The sequence below is a fragment of the Stylophora pistillata genome, chromosome 13 (assembly GCF_964205215.1).
Source record: "Stylophora pistillata chromosome 13, jaStyPist1.2, whole genome shotgun sequence".
NCBI lineage: Eukaryota > Metazoa > Cnidaria > Anthozoa > Scleractinia > Pocilloporidae > Stylophora > Stylophora pistillata.
The window spans coordinates 24,851,580-24,870,142 of NC_142531.1; the positions used below are offsets into that span (position 1 = coordinate 24,851,580).

The 18,563-nt window shown below is 38.5% G+C and overlaps 3 protein-coding genes across 4 annotated transcripts; 2 read left to right on the forward strand and 1 right to left on the reverse strand.

Annotated features, from left to right (window-relative positions):
- Positions 1-723: 723 nt before the first annotated feature.
- On the reverse strand, positions 724-5,573 carry LOC148718265 (interferon-inducible GTPase 5-like). Its single transcript, XM_088742935.1, has 2 exons — positions 4,717-5,573; positions 724-2,653 (listed from the first exon to the last, which is right to left on the reverse strand). The coding sequence occupies exons 1-2, from the start codon at positions 4,917-4,919 to the stop codon at positions 1,633-1,635; spliced, it is 1,224 nt and encodes a 407-aa protein (XP_088599061.1). The 5' UTR covers positions 4,920-5,573; the 3' UTR covers positions 724-1,632.
- An 876-nt stretch (positions 5,574-6,449) lies between these two features.
- LOC148718266 (uncharacterized) lies at positions 6,450-8,555 on the forward strand. 2 transcript variants are annotated; one of them, XM_088742793.1, is made up of 4 exons: positions 6,456-6,647; positions 6,887-7,114; positions 7,238-7,315; positions 8,181-8,555. In XM_088742793.1, the coding sequence occupies exons 1-4, from the start codon at positions 6,593-6,595 to the stop codon at positions 8,423-8,425; spliced, it is 606 nt and encodes a 201-aa protein (XP_088598919.1). In that variant the 5' UTR covers positions 6,456-6,592; the 3' UTR covers positions 8,426-8,555. The 2 variants fall into 2 exon arrangements, with proteins under 2 accessions (XP_088598920.1, XP_088598919.1); XM_088742794.1 differs by lacking the exon at positions 7,238-7,315 and having other exon boundaries at positions 6,450-6,647.
- Positions 8,556-9,291: 736 nt separating this feature from the next.
- Positions 9,292-15,867, forward strand: LOC148718267 (uncharacterized). The gene is made up of 12 exons (XM_088742791.1): positions 9,292-9,390; positions 9,557-9,795; positions 10,173-10,351; positions 10,779-10,875; positions 11,340-11,675; positions 11,829-11,946; positions 12,240-12,331; positions 12,478-12,598; positions 12,998-13,285; positions 13,435-13,782; positions 14,190-14,254; positions 14,469-15,867. The coding sequence occupies exons 2-12, from the start codon at positions 9,607-9,609 to the stop codon at positions 15,441-15,443; spliced, it is 2,808 nt and encodes a 935-aa protein (XP_088598917.1). The 5' UTR covers positions 9,292-9,390; positions 9,557-9,606; the 3' UTR covers positions 15,444-15,867.
- The last annotated feature ends 2,696 nt before the right edge of the window (positions 15,868-18,563 follow it).

The following is an 18,563-nucleotide window of genomic DNA, read 5'->3' on the forward strand; positions in this document are numbered from 1 at the left end:
GTTCCAATATGATAATAACGTCGAAAGGAATCATCAGAAAAAAGACTAGACAATTCTACGGAAGGAAATTTGCGAAGTGTGAAAATTGCCTTTTTTCTAGATTTTCTGAAATTCCGTTCCGTATAATTTTTTTAAAATCTTTGTGCATTTGCCTTTTCAAGTGCCAAATGCAATCACTGAGAAAAAACAGGGAGGCCACCGGGTTAGTTTTCGAATTATTTAAGCCATAAGCTAAAAAATGCATCTGAATAAGCCTATGATAGCATTGCCATGGAAACTGCTAGTGACGAAATAACACCTATTTTTGAATAACCAATGATTATATAATTCAACCCTGTAAAAGTGTCCAACTGGCCTTGGTCAGTCTTTTTGTTGTATTCTTTCAAAGTTACAAACCCTCAAAAAGATGAAAACTGGTACAGCCACCCTAACTAAATACATGATTTTTCACTCTATGCTTAAAATGAGAAAGGAGTCGATTTCTTTAATAGAAGTGTCTAAGAGATTCCATTCTCCTGCGCACATATATAAAAGTCTCAGTTTTCCATAGTTCGTTTTTACACGAGGGAGGCGGAAATCGTTCTTTCTTCTTGTATTATATCTCTGGAGGTCAGAATTTCTTAAAATATTAAAACTATAATCCACAAGGCCGTGACCGATGACCGGTGACCGATTTTGAGAAAACCTTCGCGACGTAGAAAGGAATGATAAGGAAGCAGCAAAACCAGTCGCTAGACACTTTAATTTACCTAGTCATTCTAAACAACATATGGCAATCAGCGGTCTTTCCTTACATTTAGGCAACACGGAAAGCCGCAAAACTCGTGAACAAAAGTTTATCTTTCAAATCGTCACTCTTCATCCCACAGGTATCAACGAACGCTTTTCATTCCACTAATTTATTCGTGTTTTTCTCGTCACCAGGTTCCCACTAATAGTCTCCCTCGCAGCCGTTTTTAGTCTCGTCACGCAACGCTTCTCCCCCAGAAGCGTTGCGTGACGAGACTTTAAAAGTGTTATGCACTTTTAAACCTGAAATAAAGTTCAGAATACCCGTGCACATCACATACATGTGTCGGGAGGCTTTGAAGAATGAAGCATAACACAATAGATGCTATTCTCATTCAATGACATGTGAATGAGTGGCCGGGTATTCTGAAGTTTAAGCCAGTTTCGAAAAGCCGAGACCGTAGGACTTGCAGTTCTACGAAACTGCTTCTTCATTTTAGCACAAAGAATTTCGGTTGCAATTATCTACTGATCGATTGCTATGGCCGACTTTTCCGAGCCACTGAGCGATTGGGAGGAAGTTAACGCGGAGGATATTAAAGATTTTATGGATGAAAATGGTGTGTCGGGTTTAGCAGAATTCTTCAGCTTCATGGCAATCGCCGGTCATCTTTTCCATTATCATTATCATACACAGTCTTTAACCTCAACTTATAGCACCGACCCTGTTACTAGTCAATGTTATGAAAAAAGTGAAAACAAGCTATCGTTCGGGGAAAGAAAAGCAACTTAAACTACGACTGAGTTCTTTTACAATTAAGCTTGGTGCACTGACAGCTATAAATCAATTAAAACCAAGGTTCATAATGGCTCCTAGTCCAATAAACCCGGATTTATACAAGTCTACTCAAGATCTAAATCGTCCACTGATTGTTGGGCAGCTTCCTCCAGGACTGCTAATGCTACTGCTTCAATTCTTTTTAAAGAATGGCGAAGAAGAATATATGTGCCACCGAAGGACAAACCGCTAGCTATAAAAGAACCAACGAACGGAATAAAACGAGCGAATTCTTTCGCGACACCTTCAGCGGCGGCTTCCTTTGCAAATAAAGAAGCAATTTCAGAGACAGTGGCAAACTTTATGAAAAGGTCGAGAATCTCCTGCTGGGTGGTAGAACTTAGTCTCCCAAATCTTTGGGACCCTTTTTCAGGAATGCCAAGCTGCGTTATGTACTCTCTAACTTCTTTGAAAAGGAGACCGGCATCTACGGCAAAAGATAGCCCAGGGACCGGATTCGCCGCTGCTAGAGCAGATGCCCCTGCAACATATATCATCCGCCCTTCGAGAACCTTAACTTTTCTCTTCAGCATATCTTTTGATAAGGTGGTGAGGGTATTCAGAGACAAGGTAAGGGTCTCTTGCTGATATCTTGGCAATGCATCAAGAATCTCTTGGGTAAGTCGACCAAAATCCCATTTGTCTGGATGATGGTTGCTTATCAGGAAGATGTGGTCTACACTGCATATAGGCTTGGCAGCCTCGTCAACCAGGTTTTCCATACAATTGCGCCGGATTTTCTCTAACATAGCAGCTTCACTGAAAGATTTCTTTCGCTTCTCGGCTCGCACATTGTCATCGATTTTTGTGCGAATGAAAAAAAAACACTTTCCCTGTTTCATGATCTCTTTGGCCAATACGATGTCGTTCTCGGTGAACCGGCTGCTTGAAAAAGTGAGGAATGTATGAGACTTGTCGAGCTGTACTTTTTGGCGGTATGTTTCCAGGTCAGGGTAATTCGGAGTTCCAATTCCTGGTAGGTCCCAAAACTTTATGTTTGGATACTTTGGATGATTAAAGGACGTGGGCTCTGTAGTGCACTCAGTGACGTCAACGGGGGCAGCACCATCGTCGTCATCAGCAAGTCTAGAAAATGGAATGGATAGTTTAATCTGAATTGCTTAGTTGTCGTTGTTTTATAATAGGTTTATGGGTTTATTCAATATCATCAGTTCCGGCAATACAAGTATTGAAAAATGACTGATTTACAAGCATACTAAATAATAGTAGATAATAAATAAAAAATAAAAAACATTTCGTAATAAATTAAAAACGAGGCAATGTACACTATTTCTTGTCTAAAAATCATAGATGGAATAAAGGTACGTTTGAAACGCTCGGGAGTGTAAAATTAGAAGAGTTGCGCAAAGGAATAGCGGAGTCATTAGCATCACGCCGCTGGGTGGGGAGGAGGGAGCATCAAACGTGGATTAGTAAGACTAGTTAACTTGGAAAAACTTTTAGAGCACAAGGGCTCACGACGCAGAAGAAGACTTGGTAAATTTAGTGCTTCTAAGGCTGATGGTAAATTTAGTGCCTCTAAGGCTGATGGTAAATTTAGTGCCTCTAAGGCTGATGGTAAATTTAGTGCCTCTAAGGCTGATGCATAGGAGTTGTGAGGAAGGATAATCTTAAGGGCTCTTTTCTGAATAGACTCCAATCTATCACTAAGACATAAAGGAAGGGAGAAGTGCCAGACAATACATCCAGATTTTATTTGAAATAGAGTTGTCTAGTTGCGAGTTCACCAAAAATTCACATGCGCAATCAAACCCCAACAATTCCGAGAAAAAGAAACACAGTCATGTCTTGATCTGTCACAAAACTATAAAACATTCTTTTTTTCTAGGCCCGGTTTAGACGCGGTACTTCCGCCCAACCGAATCGAATTCAACTGTGAAATAGGGCGTCTGAATCAATTCGGAACGGCTGATTTAATTTAGATCAGTTAAGTCAATTAATCCGCTTGGTTCAGCCGGGAAGAATGGCTGTAGACCAGCTATGATTCAGACGACTGTGGACGCCGTACTTCACGTGAGCAGAGTAAAATGCATAAATTATTTTAATGTATTTCTAAAGCTGTTTTTGCATGAGAGCGTGCGCAAAGGAGTGGTGCAGAAGAGAAATGGTGGCTTTGAGGGTCGAGCTGACTGACGATACTGACATATGTAGTTCGTGTTTCGGTACGACCAAATATACTTGCTTGAAATGGGAAATTCTAATATGTAACAAATGTTCAATTTTTGAAGAAGACGAAGATCAATATGGATGAGTGGCTGGTAAAAGCGTCGCCTTTTGCGAGCCATGTGCGAAGAAAGTGGAAAAAGACGTTGCTAACGCAGAGGACAGCTAAATAAAACCCAAAGAACTATTCTGCAATCTATAACTACCATGAAAAACAATAACACACGAAAAATCAAACTATGCAGTGAAACCACTCGGCTGCGCCACGCAGTTTCACTTTAGTTTTGAACTTTGTTGACGTCATTTCTATTCTCAGTAAGGTTATCGCAAATGGAAAATTGTGCTCGATGTTTTAAAGTGAACTGTATTTTCGAATCCTCTACTAGAAAACCGCATGACCTCAACACACGAGCTCAACACCGCCACGTGTCCCTTCGCTGACTTATTGTAACCGCAGACAATTAGAGTGACTTCGTGTAGCCATCAGCATCAAAAGGTCTACGAGCAAAATGATATTCTGCGCCAATTTTTACCTTACACTATTAGCTAAGTTGACTAAGCACAAGCTGATCTCAAAACGTTTATGCGACAAAATGTGTCATTTGAAGGAGAACCGAATGTATTCTTTCGGCGCAAGGAATGTTAGCAGCTTCATGAAATGCTCGTATTTATAAACGAACGAAATTACGAATTACGCCGTTACCTTTAACGCCGGGAGTTACGGGATCTCTCAAACATAAATTAAAAACGAAAAACGTAAAAAACGGCCATATAACATTAACATCCGGCAGAAGAAGTGAATTCACTCCCTAAATAAGCTTTTTAGCGGCTACGACGGGATAGTGAAATTCGTGGGAATAATTCAACGTAAATTAACTGTGATGTCTACCGAGAAAAGTTGACATCACCAGTTCCTCAATTGTTACCATCTATTCGGTGTTTTCACAAACAAAGAGCATACTTACTCCCTAATCGCATTGATAAAACTCGATTTTCCAGCTCCGGAGTTACCAGTGATTCCAATGTTCACTTCCACTTTCTTCCATCTCTGCAAGCGTCCTTTGAAGAATTCTGCTAAACCCGACACACCATTTTCATCCATAAAATCTTTAATATCCTCCGCGTTAACTTCCTCCCAATCGCTCAGTGGCTCGGAAAAGTCGGCCATAGCAATCGATCAGTAGATAATTGCAACCGAAATTCTTTGTGCTAAAATGAAGAAGCAGTTTCGTAGAACTGCAAGTCCTACGGTCTCGGCTTTTCGAAACTGGCTTAAACTTCAGAATACCCGGCCACTCATTTATATGTCATTGAATGAGAATAGCATCTATTGTGTTATGCTTCATTCTTCAAAGCCTCCCGACACATGTATGTGATGTGCACGGGTATTCTGAACTTTAAACACGAAGGCGCGCTATATAATGAAGTCTTCCCTGGGAAGACCTAGGCTCATTTGTCACTCACCGTTGACGTGTGAGCGTCAAATTCAAATGCTGGTAGACGAACAAAAGGAGCTAATGAGATATCTATTGTTTACTTCCACCAGCATGGTGGCACGAGGTAACATGCGAACCATCTACTTCGATCTCAAATTTACCGCCACAAATAAAGACAGTTTCCATTGGAGAAAGGAAATACAAATCTCAAAAATTCTTGTATTGTGATGAAGACATCAGGCAATTTTGAGGAATGCGCCCGCTGTTCACTGCTTTGGAGTAGCTGTAGCTCAAGCTGACTTGACTCTAAGAGTTCTACATCACACGACGGTTGATTGACAAATGGTCCAGTGGGACATAAGGCTCCTTTTATAACGCGCCTTCGTGTTTAATTCAGGTTTAAAAGTGCACAACACCCCAAAGTTCGATTGGTTTGTTTGATGCGAACTGTCTGTCACACTATGGAAACTGCATGCATAATTAGGTGGACTATTTTCTTGGAAAGGTAAATAGATCAATCTCGATTTCGGCGAAAAAATGGAACAACAATTTGTCGACCAGCTGCCTGCAGTCAGGTGAAACTTTGCACTACATCGCATCACTCAGCGCTTCTGAAAGCGATTTCGCCTAATACTAGTACTGCGACTCAGAGATAAGATTCACTCACCTGATTAATTTATGCATTAAACATGGATCAAACGCGGTATCCCCCTCTAAAGTTTGTTTTTGTCCACTATATGATTAGAGTTGGCCTCAAAGTCTTTTACAAAATCGACTATGAAAAAAGTCCCATTGATCGATAAATTTCAAATTATCCTTCGCGCAGCGAAAGCGACTTTTATTCATGTCTTCAAATTAAATCACTCTTCTCTTTGGCTGCCGTTTGCTTATATTTAACCCACATTTGGAAGCTGATTTACCATGTTCTGAGGTTTCGCAGATTTCACTGGATTTGACCTTTCTTTGTGTCATAAGTAAGGCCACTAGAGACAACGCCCACGAAAGTAGAATAAAATTTCCCTATTCTTTCAAGAACTAGTGTTAGATTAAAGGTTGTTTTCATTTTGATCAAGAGTTCCTCAAGCTGATGAGGTTCACGGATTTATGCTTTTATTATTGTTTTGATCTTCATTGAAGGATAACGTGCAAGTGAAACGCATCGGACATTTGAAAGATTTGAAGTATTCCTGCAATCCTTTTTCCTTCTCGAGATTTGTCACGTGATCAAGAAACCATCTGTTTCATTGCTGATTTGGAGTCTGGGCCGACTTTCAGAACAAGGGGCGTTCGCCATAATATTTGTACACATGATCTCGAGACCGAAATAATGATTATCGTTACTTCTCAATTGGCACCAAATTAATGATTATGGTAATTTCATGACATGCGTTCTTGACGCTTTAAAATGAAGAGGAGGCTTCAGTTCCACACTCTTACAGCATCCAACATGGCGGAAGAAGGTGCGTTCAGTTGTGATGGATTATGTTGTGAAAGTCTTTACTTCAGTCGCTACCGTAACTCTTACTTTACTAATTTAGAATCAATCTTTTCCTCGACCCTTTTTAAGCTGTAGTCTCATTAATGATAAAGTATTATCGTTTGTCTCACGATGTTGTCACTTTTGATGTGAATCGCGACGTTTCGACAGTCTGCATACTGCTTGTCTTCCTCAGTCTTACTCTCGTCTAATTATTCCTAGGGGAAAACCGAAAGAGAAAGCTGCCCTCAATGTCCGAGCTTCTCAGTAAAGGGAAAGAATTGTTGGGTTTGTCAAAGAAGAAACAGCGGAAAGCTCGACAGTATGAATTTGCTAGTGACCCCGTTTCAGGACTTCGTAATAATAAGGGAACATACTCTGGTCAGTCGAAAAGAAGACGAAAAGATACAAATTCTATCCTTGAAACCTCAGTTCCTCATGAACGTGATGGTAAGCGTATCTTCCGGTGAATCATCATGTCAGCTTTCATGAATGAACATGCCACATCAACTTTTTCTCCGCTCAAAATAATTTGTTAGCTCTGAGTCGATCGTGTTTCTTCTTTATCTGAAGACCTTTCAGAGAATGCGAGTGCAAGTTATGGACATGAAAGTGCGGATCAAACCACGCGCGCGTCCAGTACAGTAGGAGGTTTGTAATCATCAATATCGAGGTTGATGTTAATGTGCGCTTCTGTGGCGGAGTTACTTGTGGAGTAATTCAACTAACCTTTTAACCCACTAAGAGTGACTAGCTAGCATCTAATTTCTCCTTACAATATCACGCCCAATTCACACATGAAGGTAATTAGATAAAGGAAATGGTCACCAACTAGTGGGAAGCTGTGGATTATGAAACAATGTCTCCTCATCAGCCTCTATGGGAATGTATAGGGGACAGTAAGGAGAACATGTATACTGATGTGAGGGTGGGAAGGGATAATGTCAGATTATTTACGTGGTGGCTCATTAGTATAGGTCTAGGATAGAAAATAAATACAGTAGGGTCACTCAGTCCCACATTACTTTAGTTATAAAAGGTCGGAGTTGTTGTGGCAAGGCAAGAGGAATTTAAACCTCCTTAAGTCGGTTGGAGGGTGAAGAGATTTTGTTGCTAAAAACCTGATGATCTAATCATACATTTCCTTGAACAGGGATGTCCGGTGCTTTTGGCTTAACCCTCTAACCTCTAAGAGTGATTAGCACCTAATTTCTCATTAAACTATCATCCCTAGAACACACACCTAGGTCACAAGAATAAAGGAAATGATCATCAACTCAAGAGGCTCTTTATTTTGCAACAATTCTCCTTGACAGCACCTTAGGAAATGTAAAGAGCATAGTATGGAGAGTTTGCATACTGGTGTTCTGGTGTAAAGGGTTAAAGCTTCTTTTAGTTCTAAGTGTAACAATATGATTTTACACTTTCTATTTTGTTGTCATAATCATTGTCCTTGTTGATTGTATTTCCTGAGCTGTTACTACAACATAAACATGTTTTTGTCATTTTGGTAAAGGAGAAATGAAAGAAATCCTGCTGGAGGCACAGGAGCTTTTGCAGAGGTTGCAAGAAAGCAACCCACCAAAAAGACAAAATTGGGCAGAAAGGCAGACACTCTTGACTGAAAGCTGGGAAGAGCAACGGTCATCAATATTTAAAGAATTACTGGAAGCCACTTATGCTGTTCCTGAAAATATCATGTGCAGCAGATGCTTAGATAAAGCTGCAGTTGTGAGATGTGACATGTGTTCCACCATGTGACACTTGTGCTCTGAATGTGACCAGCAAGTTCATGAATGCTGGCCATTTCATGACAGGGATGCCATAGTTAATGGGCACTATTTCCCAATACCTACAACAACGACATGGAGCAGTAGTGGACAGTGGGAAATAGTTGGTAATCTTTCAGTTGTTTACAATGTATTTGTATATTCGTAGGATCAAGAAATTCCTCATTGATTTTTTCATTATACAGTGCTTGATACATAGAAATAGAGTGTGATGTATATTGAGATGGGAAAAAAGAGAGATTATACTTCATCCCTACAAGCCTGTTATGTGCTTACTTACTCGATCATCAGAGGATTTTGTAATAAAATACCCTGATGAGTGGGTAAACAGCCTTGTAGGGATGATAGTACAGTCTCTTAGAATTTTCTCTGTCTCAATGTATGTATATATGTATGTATATATGTGTGTGTGTATATGTATATATATATATAAATACATAATGTCTGCAGTTAGATATAGCTCTTTTGGCATACAAATTGAGCACTTTGGGGTGAGTCATTGCCACTAGCATTGCGCTTAGCTCACTAGGCTTTCCTAGTTTGAGCACTCTGGCATGGCTCAGACGATACCACAAATGTGGGATCGTTCGGGGTAACCATATCGGTTCTCCCCCATCCTAGCATCAGCACTGCACTGATGAGGCCCAGAAGGCCGAAACAGTAAGTCCAGAGTGTCTGCAGTTAAATACATAATTATATATACATTATACATGCACCCATATATACATACACATATATGCATAGATATGTAATCTATGTATATATAAACATATATTTATATATGTGTATATACACACTAAGTGTGGTGGATTTTCTTTCCTTCTTTTCTAGCCAAAACTCTACCTCTTAGAGACCTTTGTTGCACTACGTGTGGCGGAAACTGTGAAACAGACATTATTCTACCTAATACTCACTGCATTTTGGTCTCCCTTCGAGGTATTGACTAATATGGATTTTCGTGAGACATTCCTGTAAGATTAATTGTATGGAATTTAAAGAAATATTTTTACATTGAATTTGTTGGTGATACAATTTGCAATTACCAGTTTGCCCTTCTTAACAGACTATATAATTGTACAGTACATATATTTCAAAATTTCAGGTCGGTTTGATGTAAACCATAGAAGATATAAGTGCCTTCAGTGTGGGAAAATGCTTTGCACCTCAGAACCACTTGTCATCGTCCAGTCTGGCTTTTGGCCAGGGAGTATCAAAGATATGACTTATGTCTTTGATAAGGAGCTTTTCTTATTCTGGGACATTCTTCAGAAGCAGCTCCCTGGAGTGTCTGAAGGTGCATTTCTCAAGTCACTTGAGCTCTTTTCAAAGCGGAAAGGACGTGTGAGTATTTTTATCAGAGAACACTGCCCTTCAACATCTAATTCTGGTTTGGAAGTTTTGTAAAGAGGAGAACAGCTTGTGGAAAATATCGTCACTTTTAATTATATTAATTAGCACTACTAATGCTATAAACAAATCTTCAAGTTAGAATCCCAAAGAGCACAACTTATGTGAGCATCATTTATTTTATAAGACCTCTGAATATAGATAGGTTGCACAATCATTGCTAAAATTTTCATATCCATAAACAAATAATAGCCCTGTTGATGTGGAGAGTCATTGAGCCAAAGAAGTCTTAATCAAACTTAACTTTATCACTTATTTTACTGTAGTATGGTGCAACAGAGAAAACATGGATATTTGTTTACTGTTTACAGGTTGCAACTGTTAATGCCACAGCCTTCAGAGTGTCATTTAAGGAGTGGAAATATTGTCAAGTTGAACTTGATAAACTGCGGTGCATTGACTGGATGGAATGCCCATCATGTAGCCAACATCAGCACTCTGTTCATGTTGATGGGAACATGGAACTTTACCGTTTTAAATCTGCAGGGATGTAAGTTCCAGATATTAATTTGAAACTCAAAGACAATTTGTTTCTGCTTAGATTAATGAGTTTGATTGTTTATCAACCGCAATATTTGGGTAGTTGGCTCGTTGTACAATCAACATCGGTTGGAGTTGTGCAATGAAATCATCATTACCAGACGGTTTCAGTATTACCATCATCCTCAAGTTGTAAATCATGCTAACTTTCTTCATAATTGATCTCTGAACAGTATTTTTTGAGGGATCAATACTAATCCAAATTCAAAATGATTCTAAAGTACCATTAGGTAACACTACTGAAGAAGCTTGGTAAGTTTGGACATAAGAAGAGCCTGTACCACTATCATACACTCATCTTTACACCGGAGTGCATGTAGAAGACTTGGTTATATGTATTAGGTTATTAAAGAATACCTATTTACATTTGTATTCAGAAGGAAAAGAGAGTGTTACTATGGAGAAACCTTTGTGGTCTCAAATGAGAAAGTTGATAGTCACATTCATAAGGTCTATCAAGGTTCAAAGCAAAGGGTAAGAGCTGTGAGCATGTGTAATCATTAAGCATCTACTAGATTTAAAAAGGTACATGCAATGTTCATTTTGGTTTCTTATAGGCAATGTTTTGTCATAAAACGTAACACAAGGTACAATCAAAGATACTGTAGTTTACATGTGGAAATTATAGTCATTAATTGTCATTTGAAAAAAATTCTATGGTTTGATTCAGCATCCATTATTGTAAGGCAAAGACTTGTCAATATCTCTGATACTCTACTCACAGAGCAATTAATGCTAACTTAAAGGTAGTATCATGTAGCAATATTATTGGACCAAATCTCTTGAAACCTACCTTTTGCTATTAAAACACTGGCAGGCATTCCTATTAAGCAATAGGATGTTTAGACATATGTTACTAAGTTACAACTTGTTGATTTTTCAACAAGCATCAGATATCTATACACTGTACACTTGGATGTACATTATTTTTAATCCAGAAATCAGATGAGCAGGGAAAGTGTGGAGAGTCCAACTGGCGAGCAGCAGGAAATACTGTCAAAAAACGGAAGAATCTGAGTGAGTGTGGTCTGGAGATTGCTGGATGTAGGCATGGTTTGGCACAACATGCCATCAACATGATGTATGGAGAAGTTTATGGATATGCCCATTATCTCCAAGTGAACTACTACGTTCCCAAGAATGTGGAGTTTTTCTGGTACGATGTCATCTGCAAGTACTGGCCCTGGTTAAAAAAGAATGATCTGGCAACTTCCAAGAAAATGAGTCCTGCATTGTCAGTTATGCATGCAAAAGCTCATGATTGGTCTTGTCAGGTACTGGTATGATTATGTCCAATTTTGCTTGCATATGAATTCTTTTACATGAATACAATTTGGTTTTGTTCTAATCGTGAAATTTTTCTGTGTCCTAATTTATATCTGCTGGATAGCATTCTGTGTACGTCAGTAAGTGTAATTTTCATGTAGGTCTTGTGGGGTGGCCGTTGGCAGAGTGGGGCAGCTGCAACTACTGGGGAGGAGGTTGAGCACATCAATAGCCATTTCTCAAGATTAGGCTCTTCTACAAAGCATATGCTTCCTGAAGGTACATCACCCAATTTCCATCCACAAAATGGTGTCAGCAGTTAGAGGATGCTAAATGTATGTTCTGTAACAAACTCCTATTAGCAAAGGTACAAGGTGACACACCAGAGGGTTTATTCTAGTGCAATGTACTACCCTGTATCCAAGGAACCAAAACAGCGTGATAACAGCAAAATTTCAAATGCTGAATTGGCTAAGGTTTCACAGAGAAACTTTACATAAATGGTGAGAACTTGGAATGGTTGTAGTGTTGCTGGTTGGTCTGAAAATTTCTTTTCATTGACAATCTGACAGGTAGGGAGGAACTTCTCACTGAGCATTCTTTTTATTGGAACAGACGGAAAATTGAAGGACTTCCTGGCTCACTTGCAAAACGATATGCCAAGGTATAAAGTGCATTTTATTTCCTATACAGATTTGAGTGTTGCATTTGTTCTTCCACTCATTTGGTTCTTGGTTATGAATTGGAATAACAACTATAGGCTATAATTATCAATTTCGACTTGTGACCCTTCTGCTTCTCTGGTTTCAGGCAGAGAATCAGCTCAAGCAGGTGAACAAAGAGATGGAAGAGCTGTTGAAAAATCGTCTAATGAACCAAAGAGATGTGTGCCTAGAAAGATGGAAATCCGATGTTTATCAGGCCGCAAAAGGTTAATTTATACACATGGGCCACTGATATAATTTACAGTTGTTTTTCCATTTTTATCACTGATCTGATTGTTGCTGCAGTTACTTGCGTGACCTTCTGAATATATTTTTCCATCCCAGGAAATATTGCTGAGACAGTTTAGCTTCTATGCAATTCTTTAAATTAGTTTAAAAAAAAGATAGTGGCAAGCATAACCATATCATGTTGGCATCTCTTGTGTCCCTTGAAGCCTACTGCCTCTCAAAACAGAGGAAAAATGGAGAATAAACACCGTTCATAAATGTAGGTCTACATAATTTGGAGTACCTTAACTGTTTCGAATATCTAACAGGTTTTTAACTGCATGGTAATTGTTCTGTTTTTCTTTTTTGTTTGTTTATCTATTTTCAAATTTGATCAGAGGACGAAATTTCCTACCTAAAAAAGCCTCAACTATCTGACGAGGAGAAGCTATATCTGTGTAATTTGCTGACATTGCAAAACTGCACTCCGAAACAAAAGTTGCTTCTTGAGACTGCCGATCACCTGTTTGGGAAGAAGTTCCGAGAGCTTGAAGCTAAACCTTGTGACAATGTCAGTGTTGGTGAAGTCGTGTTAATTGAAAAGGGGGTTGCATATTTCCAGAAGCAAATGGAGCATTTCCACCTCTCGATTACTCAGTTGGCATTTAATATGGGAAAGCTGGCAGGTGACTTTTGTTTCAATATAAAGATTGTTAGATCTAAATACTCGTATGGAATGCCTCAGTATTTGTAGTTTGCTCATTGTGAGTGCCCTTTCTCCTGTTAATGAAGTTATTCGCAGTAATACTTGTTCAATGGTATGCTTTTTCTGTAGATGGATCAAAGCAACGTCAAAGGCTACGCACAAAAATATCGGCAGAGAAGACAAAGCTGGAGCAAGTGATTGCTAAGTACAATCGACTTTCAATCGCTGATTCTGTCCAACTGCATGAGATAGAGAATGGTACATTTCCTTGGAAAGCCGACACAGATACACCGTTTTGCACAGGTGTACCTATCCGTACAAAACGGTTGGTTGTTGAGAAACAGATGGAAGCATCCAGGTTTCAAGAGGAAATAGAACTTCTCGAAAAGGAAATGCTACGATTCATGAAGTTCTACAAGAACAGTCTTTTACCATACTTGTTCAAAGAACAGGAGAAACTGCAGGAAGTGTTAAAAGGTAGTTTAATTGCCCGTTTGACTGGTCTGCTACCTTTGTGATCACTTTTTGCCCAATAATTGACAGAAGTGGATGAGTAGATGTAAATAAACCGATTGTAACACGATGACATTCGAGTTCAAACCACACATCCAATTAGACACCTGTGTAAAAATTCTCATTTTTGTTTTATCGACCTATCTACTCTAAAACACATACACGCCCAATCTGTAGGTCGGTCCGTCAATCACTAATTGCCACAGTTCACCAGATTTTGTTCTCTCTGTAGGCGTGTAAGTCATAATCAGTAAAGTGACAAATTTTCAGGGCCCTCAGTGCACATTTCCATTGAGCTGAGAAGTCATGGGTGGACTTTGTCATGTCGATTCTTTGGAGTTATTAGACGCTACTTTTTTTGTTTCATACAGTATGTGTGAAAGATGGCAACAGAGGACTGGGTATTGAACCGGAAAGATCTTCGGAGGAGATTTCGGTAAGTGGCGAGATATACACAGTACAACCAGGTGGACAATCGGACATGGTTGGCCTTGTTGTAGCAGGTCCATGCACTCAAGTGTATTTCTAATGTGCGTTATTTCTACTGAACTAATATACTGTTTGTGTGGTAAAATTAGATAGTTGGGTTTTTAAGATAATATTCGCAAATGTCACTCCTGTTATGCTTTCTGTGTCCCACAAATCTGTAGATTCGTCGGTACGCCACCGCATCAACCCAGAAGCCAGTCATAATGGCAAAACTTGCCCTTATCAAGGAGGGTATGAATTTCGCTACGAAACAAATCGCCGCTGGAATAAGTGCGTTTGCTCCTGTGTTAACTGAAGAGCTAGATGTTTTTCGTAAGTATCTCCTTACGCACGAGGTAGAAGAGGAGGAAGACGTTGATGACGAAGAAAGCTTGAACGGTGATGGAGATGGAGATGAAAATGAAAACATTATTGAGCTGATCGGTGGTAATGCCAGTGACTTGGCAGTCGGAAGCGAAACTGGAAATCTTATCCTTCAGGCACTTAGTACTTTAAGTGTACCGGTGTTGGATTCTGTATTCCCAGAGGTTCTAACTCCGGGTGTGTCTTGCTGGAAATTTCCAAAAGAAATAAGTCAAGGCCTCTACAAAGGCAGAAACGGAAGTAATGCCTGTAGCCTAATTAGTATCCTTTTAGGATATGCTTTAAGTTTCCAGAAAGTTGCGCCCCCGGAGTGCCAATCATGTATTACAAGTGCCATCGTAGACGTATTGTGCATTTGCATCGAAATTGGCAACCGAGTTTACGATTTCTTTCGGGAGAGTTTACCTTCAAGGTACCTCTCTATCCAAGAGGCTGCTAGTGTGCTAGAGATGTGGTGCACGATGGATGTTGGTGACAATTTACCTGTGCGTTTAAAAGACCACCACGTGATGTCTACTGTCTCTGGTCAGTTAAAAGAGGCCATCTCGTCGTGCAATGCGTTCACGGCGTTTCTTATTCTTAACAATAAAACTTCTTTGTTTTATTTCACTGGTAGTGTCGTAATGTATATTGACACTCACTGCCATGGCCCAAGCGGTGCCGTAGTAGTCGTAGCTGAGGAAAAGGAGCTTGACTCGTTCTGTACCAATGTATGGGAACTAGAATGCAACGACGAGTCTACTTACGGAAACTTGGTATTTGTTGATTTTTGATACTGTATTAATAAAAGAAAAAAGTAGCTCCAGTAGTACAAAGTGCCACGGAAAGAAGCAGAGGACCATGTAAATAAGGATTACACAGTGGAACTTAAGCGTATAAGGCTTTTTTTTAAATGTGTGGCTAGTGGCAACTGAACTCAAATTGAGAACTCTTTTGTTACCAAACAACATTCTAAGGTACTTAAAGCATAATTTTAAACATGGATTTTTACCATATCCTTCTAACAATTTTTCCATGACTCATACTCGAAAGAAAACCAATGTACCTTAGTGAATTAAATTTATCCTGCTATGTATCCTCTGTGAAAATGTAAAGATTAAAGCAAGCGTGTTCGTCAGGTGTCTGAAAAACGAATCTAGTTTAGAAAAAAAGATTCTGAAACATTTGCAAATATTAAATTGGTCTATTACTTACGTATTCAGCGTGTGCTTCGTGATTGTAAACATGCAATTTTGCTGATAAGTGAAAAGTAGGAGCCAAAATGGACGGAAGGGAGAATATTCTATTAGTTGATCTGCTAAACCTGCGAAATCCTTCTTAAATCCAATGTCCTGTTAAGTGAATAATAGATTCTAAAATAGACACTTTGGAAGAGTCTGAGCGAATCAATCTCATTTTAATAATAAAATATGAGTCCCAAAATTGACCATTCGAGAAAGAATCTATTCATGAGCTGATGTGCGAAACTCGCCTAACCCCCCCACCTCCACCCCCCAGCTCCCCACCTCAATTTGCTGGTAAATGAAAGATAACTCCCAAAACAGACAACATGGAAAATAATCTATTATTTGCTGCGCCAAAATCGCATAATCAACCCCTATTTTGCTGGTAATTGAACAATAACCCAAAACATTCACAACTAAAAGACATCTATTAGTTCATGTGCTAAACACGCCTATTCCATTTCATTTTGATTATAATTAAAGAAATAGGACACAAATTGTACATAACGTACTAAAATGAATCTTTTATCTGATGTACAAAACACGCGTAATACGCTCCATTTTGCTGGTAATTGAAAAATAGGATACAAAATGTACATAACTAAAACGAACCTTTCAGCCGATGTGCTAAACTCGCGGTATTCATTCAATTTTACTGGTAATTGAAAAATAGGACAAAATGTACATAAATAAAAAGAATCGTTTAGTTGATTTGCTAAACTCGCGTTATTCATTCCATTTTGCTGATTATTGAAAAATAGAACACAAAATGTACATAAATAAAAAGAATCATTTAGTCGATGTGCTAAACTCGCGTTATTCATTCCATTTTACTGGTAATTGAAAAATGGAACACAAAATGTGCACAAATAAAAAGAATCATTTAGTTGATGTGCTAAACTCGCTTTAACCATTCCATTTTGCTGGTAATTGAAAAATAGGACAAAACGTACATAACTAAAAAGAATCTTGTAGTTGATATGCTAAACTCGCTTAATCCATCCCATTTTGCTACAATGAAGAAAAACGAAAAATTCAAACAAACCATTTCTTTGTGTACTGGAAGTTAATGCGACTCCAACTGTTCTGTCCTGCACTCTATTGTTCCACGTTCATAACTAAAATTAAACTACTGGTTGATGTGCTTAAATCGCATAATCCACCCCATTTTTCTAGTAATTAAAAAACATAGGTCCCAAAACGGAACATATACAAAAGAGTTACTTACTTCGCGTAATTCACCCCATTTTTCTGATAGTGATAATAAATAATAATTTTTTCAATTTCTATATATCACTGTCAATGAAATATGGGACCCAAAAGGGACATTACGAAAAATTATTTATTAGTTGGTGTGGTAAATTCGCGAAATCCATCCCGTTTTGCTGGTATGTGAAAAATAAGAACCACATTGATAATACTTGTCCATCATTTATCAATTTTTGTTGGTTAGTGTATTTTTTTTATTTATGAGTTATTACTAATCAAAAATCGATTAATTAGTCAAATTATAAAGTAAGTATTAAATTGTCAATCTGTTAAATTTTTAAATAATTGACATCAATTTATTATTGCTCACGAGGTATTTATCAGTTTGTTATTAATCAAATTGTTAATTTCTATTTATGTAGTTTTCAATTATTTATCTATTATTATGATAACAAAATTTAACAATTGGTTCATGCTTTAGCGTGCACTATCGAGTTATGGAGCACGCGGGAAGTTTGGAGAGCACGAATGAAGCGTAAGAGTTGCCCGAGGCGATAGCCGAGGGAAACTCTAGCTTCTTGAGTGCTCTCCAAACTTCCCACGTGCTCCATAACTCGATAGTGCACAGCTGAAAGCATGAACCAATTGTTTTAGAACATAGCCGGTGGAATTGTGCAGCAAATCCGACGCGAAAAACGGACCACAATATCAGTTGAAGCGAATCGTGACGGCGCCGAGCCGAGTCTCCTTTTTCTTTGTTTTTCTCTCTTTCTGCCTCATTTAAGAACTCTAGCCCAAGGGAAAAGGTCGAAACATTGTCTTCGTTTTCGGACTAGTAGGCCGAATTTCTGTTTGTATCCATTATTGTCGCGAAATATATTATCTTTCCCCGCGCTAACAATGGCCGCTCGCGCGAAAAGAAAAATTTCTGGCGAAGTCAGATTTGCTGACGCTATCAGCGTGCACTATCTGGATTTTTAGCACGCTCACGTATAATGAATTTGATTGCGCGACTCTGCTAGCTATGTTCTAAAATGCATTAGTTTGCTATTCAATGTTTTTAAGGCATCAAACCATTCAATTAAAATTATTAAATTGTTGAATTGTTATCGAGGCAGTTGTTTATAATTACTTAATTATTTCTTAAGTATTTATTAATCAATTTACATATTAATGTGCATGTATTATTTAGTATATATTAACTTAGTTATTGAGTTAAAGGAATTAATTATTCATCTATGCTTTTTGGGCATTTCATTTTTAATATCTTTTTTAAAAAGGAAAAAGATATCTACTTAAGAGATCGAAAAGAGATGAGGGAAGCATGGAAAATTTCTAGCAAAGGTAAGCCAACATTTCTATTGAGTACTGAGAAATGTTATTTAGGGTGTCGCAGCTGTTTATAACAATTCTCTCTTGCAATCGCTGGACAAATCCACAGATACAAATTGTAAACAATAC

Excerpts from the sequence above, each read along its gene's own strand:
- LOC148718265 (XM_088742935.1), bottom strand. The coding sequence starts at position 4,919 with ATGGCCGACTTTTCCGAGCCACTGAGCGATTGGGAGGAAGTTAACGCG. Across the intron at positions 2,654-4,716 it reads TTTATCAATGCGATTAGGGA|ACTTGCTGATGACGACGATG; the intron begins GTAAGTATGCTC and ends TCCATTTTCTAG.
- LOC148718266 (XM_088742793.1), top strand. The coding sequence starts at position 6,593 with ATGAAGAGGAGGCTTCAGTTCCACACTCTTACAGCATCCAACATGGCG. Across the intron at positions 7,115-7,237 it reads AGTTCCTCATGAACGTGATG|ACCTTTCAGAGAATGCGAGT; the intron begins GTAAGCGTATCT and ends CTTTATCTGAAG. Across the intron at positions 7,316-8,180 it reads CGCGTCCAGTACAGTAGGAG|GAGAAATGAAAGAAATCCTG; the intron begins GTTTGTAATCAT and ends ATTTTGGTAAAG.
- LOC148718267 (XM_088742791.1), top strand. The coding sequence starts at position 9,607 with ATGCTTTGCACCTCAGAACCACTTGTCATCGTCCAGTCTGGCTTTTGG. Across the intron at positions 9,796-10,172 it reads TTTCAAAGCGGAAAGGACGT|GTTGCAACTGTTAATGCCAC; the intron begins GTGAGTATTTTT and ends TACTGTTTACAG. Across the intron at positions 10,352-10,778 it reads CGTTTTAAATCTGCAGGGAT|AAGGAAAAGAGAGTGTTACT; the intron begins GTAAGTTCCAGA and ends ATTTGTATTCAG.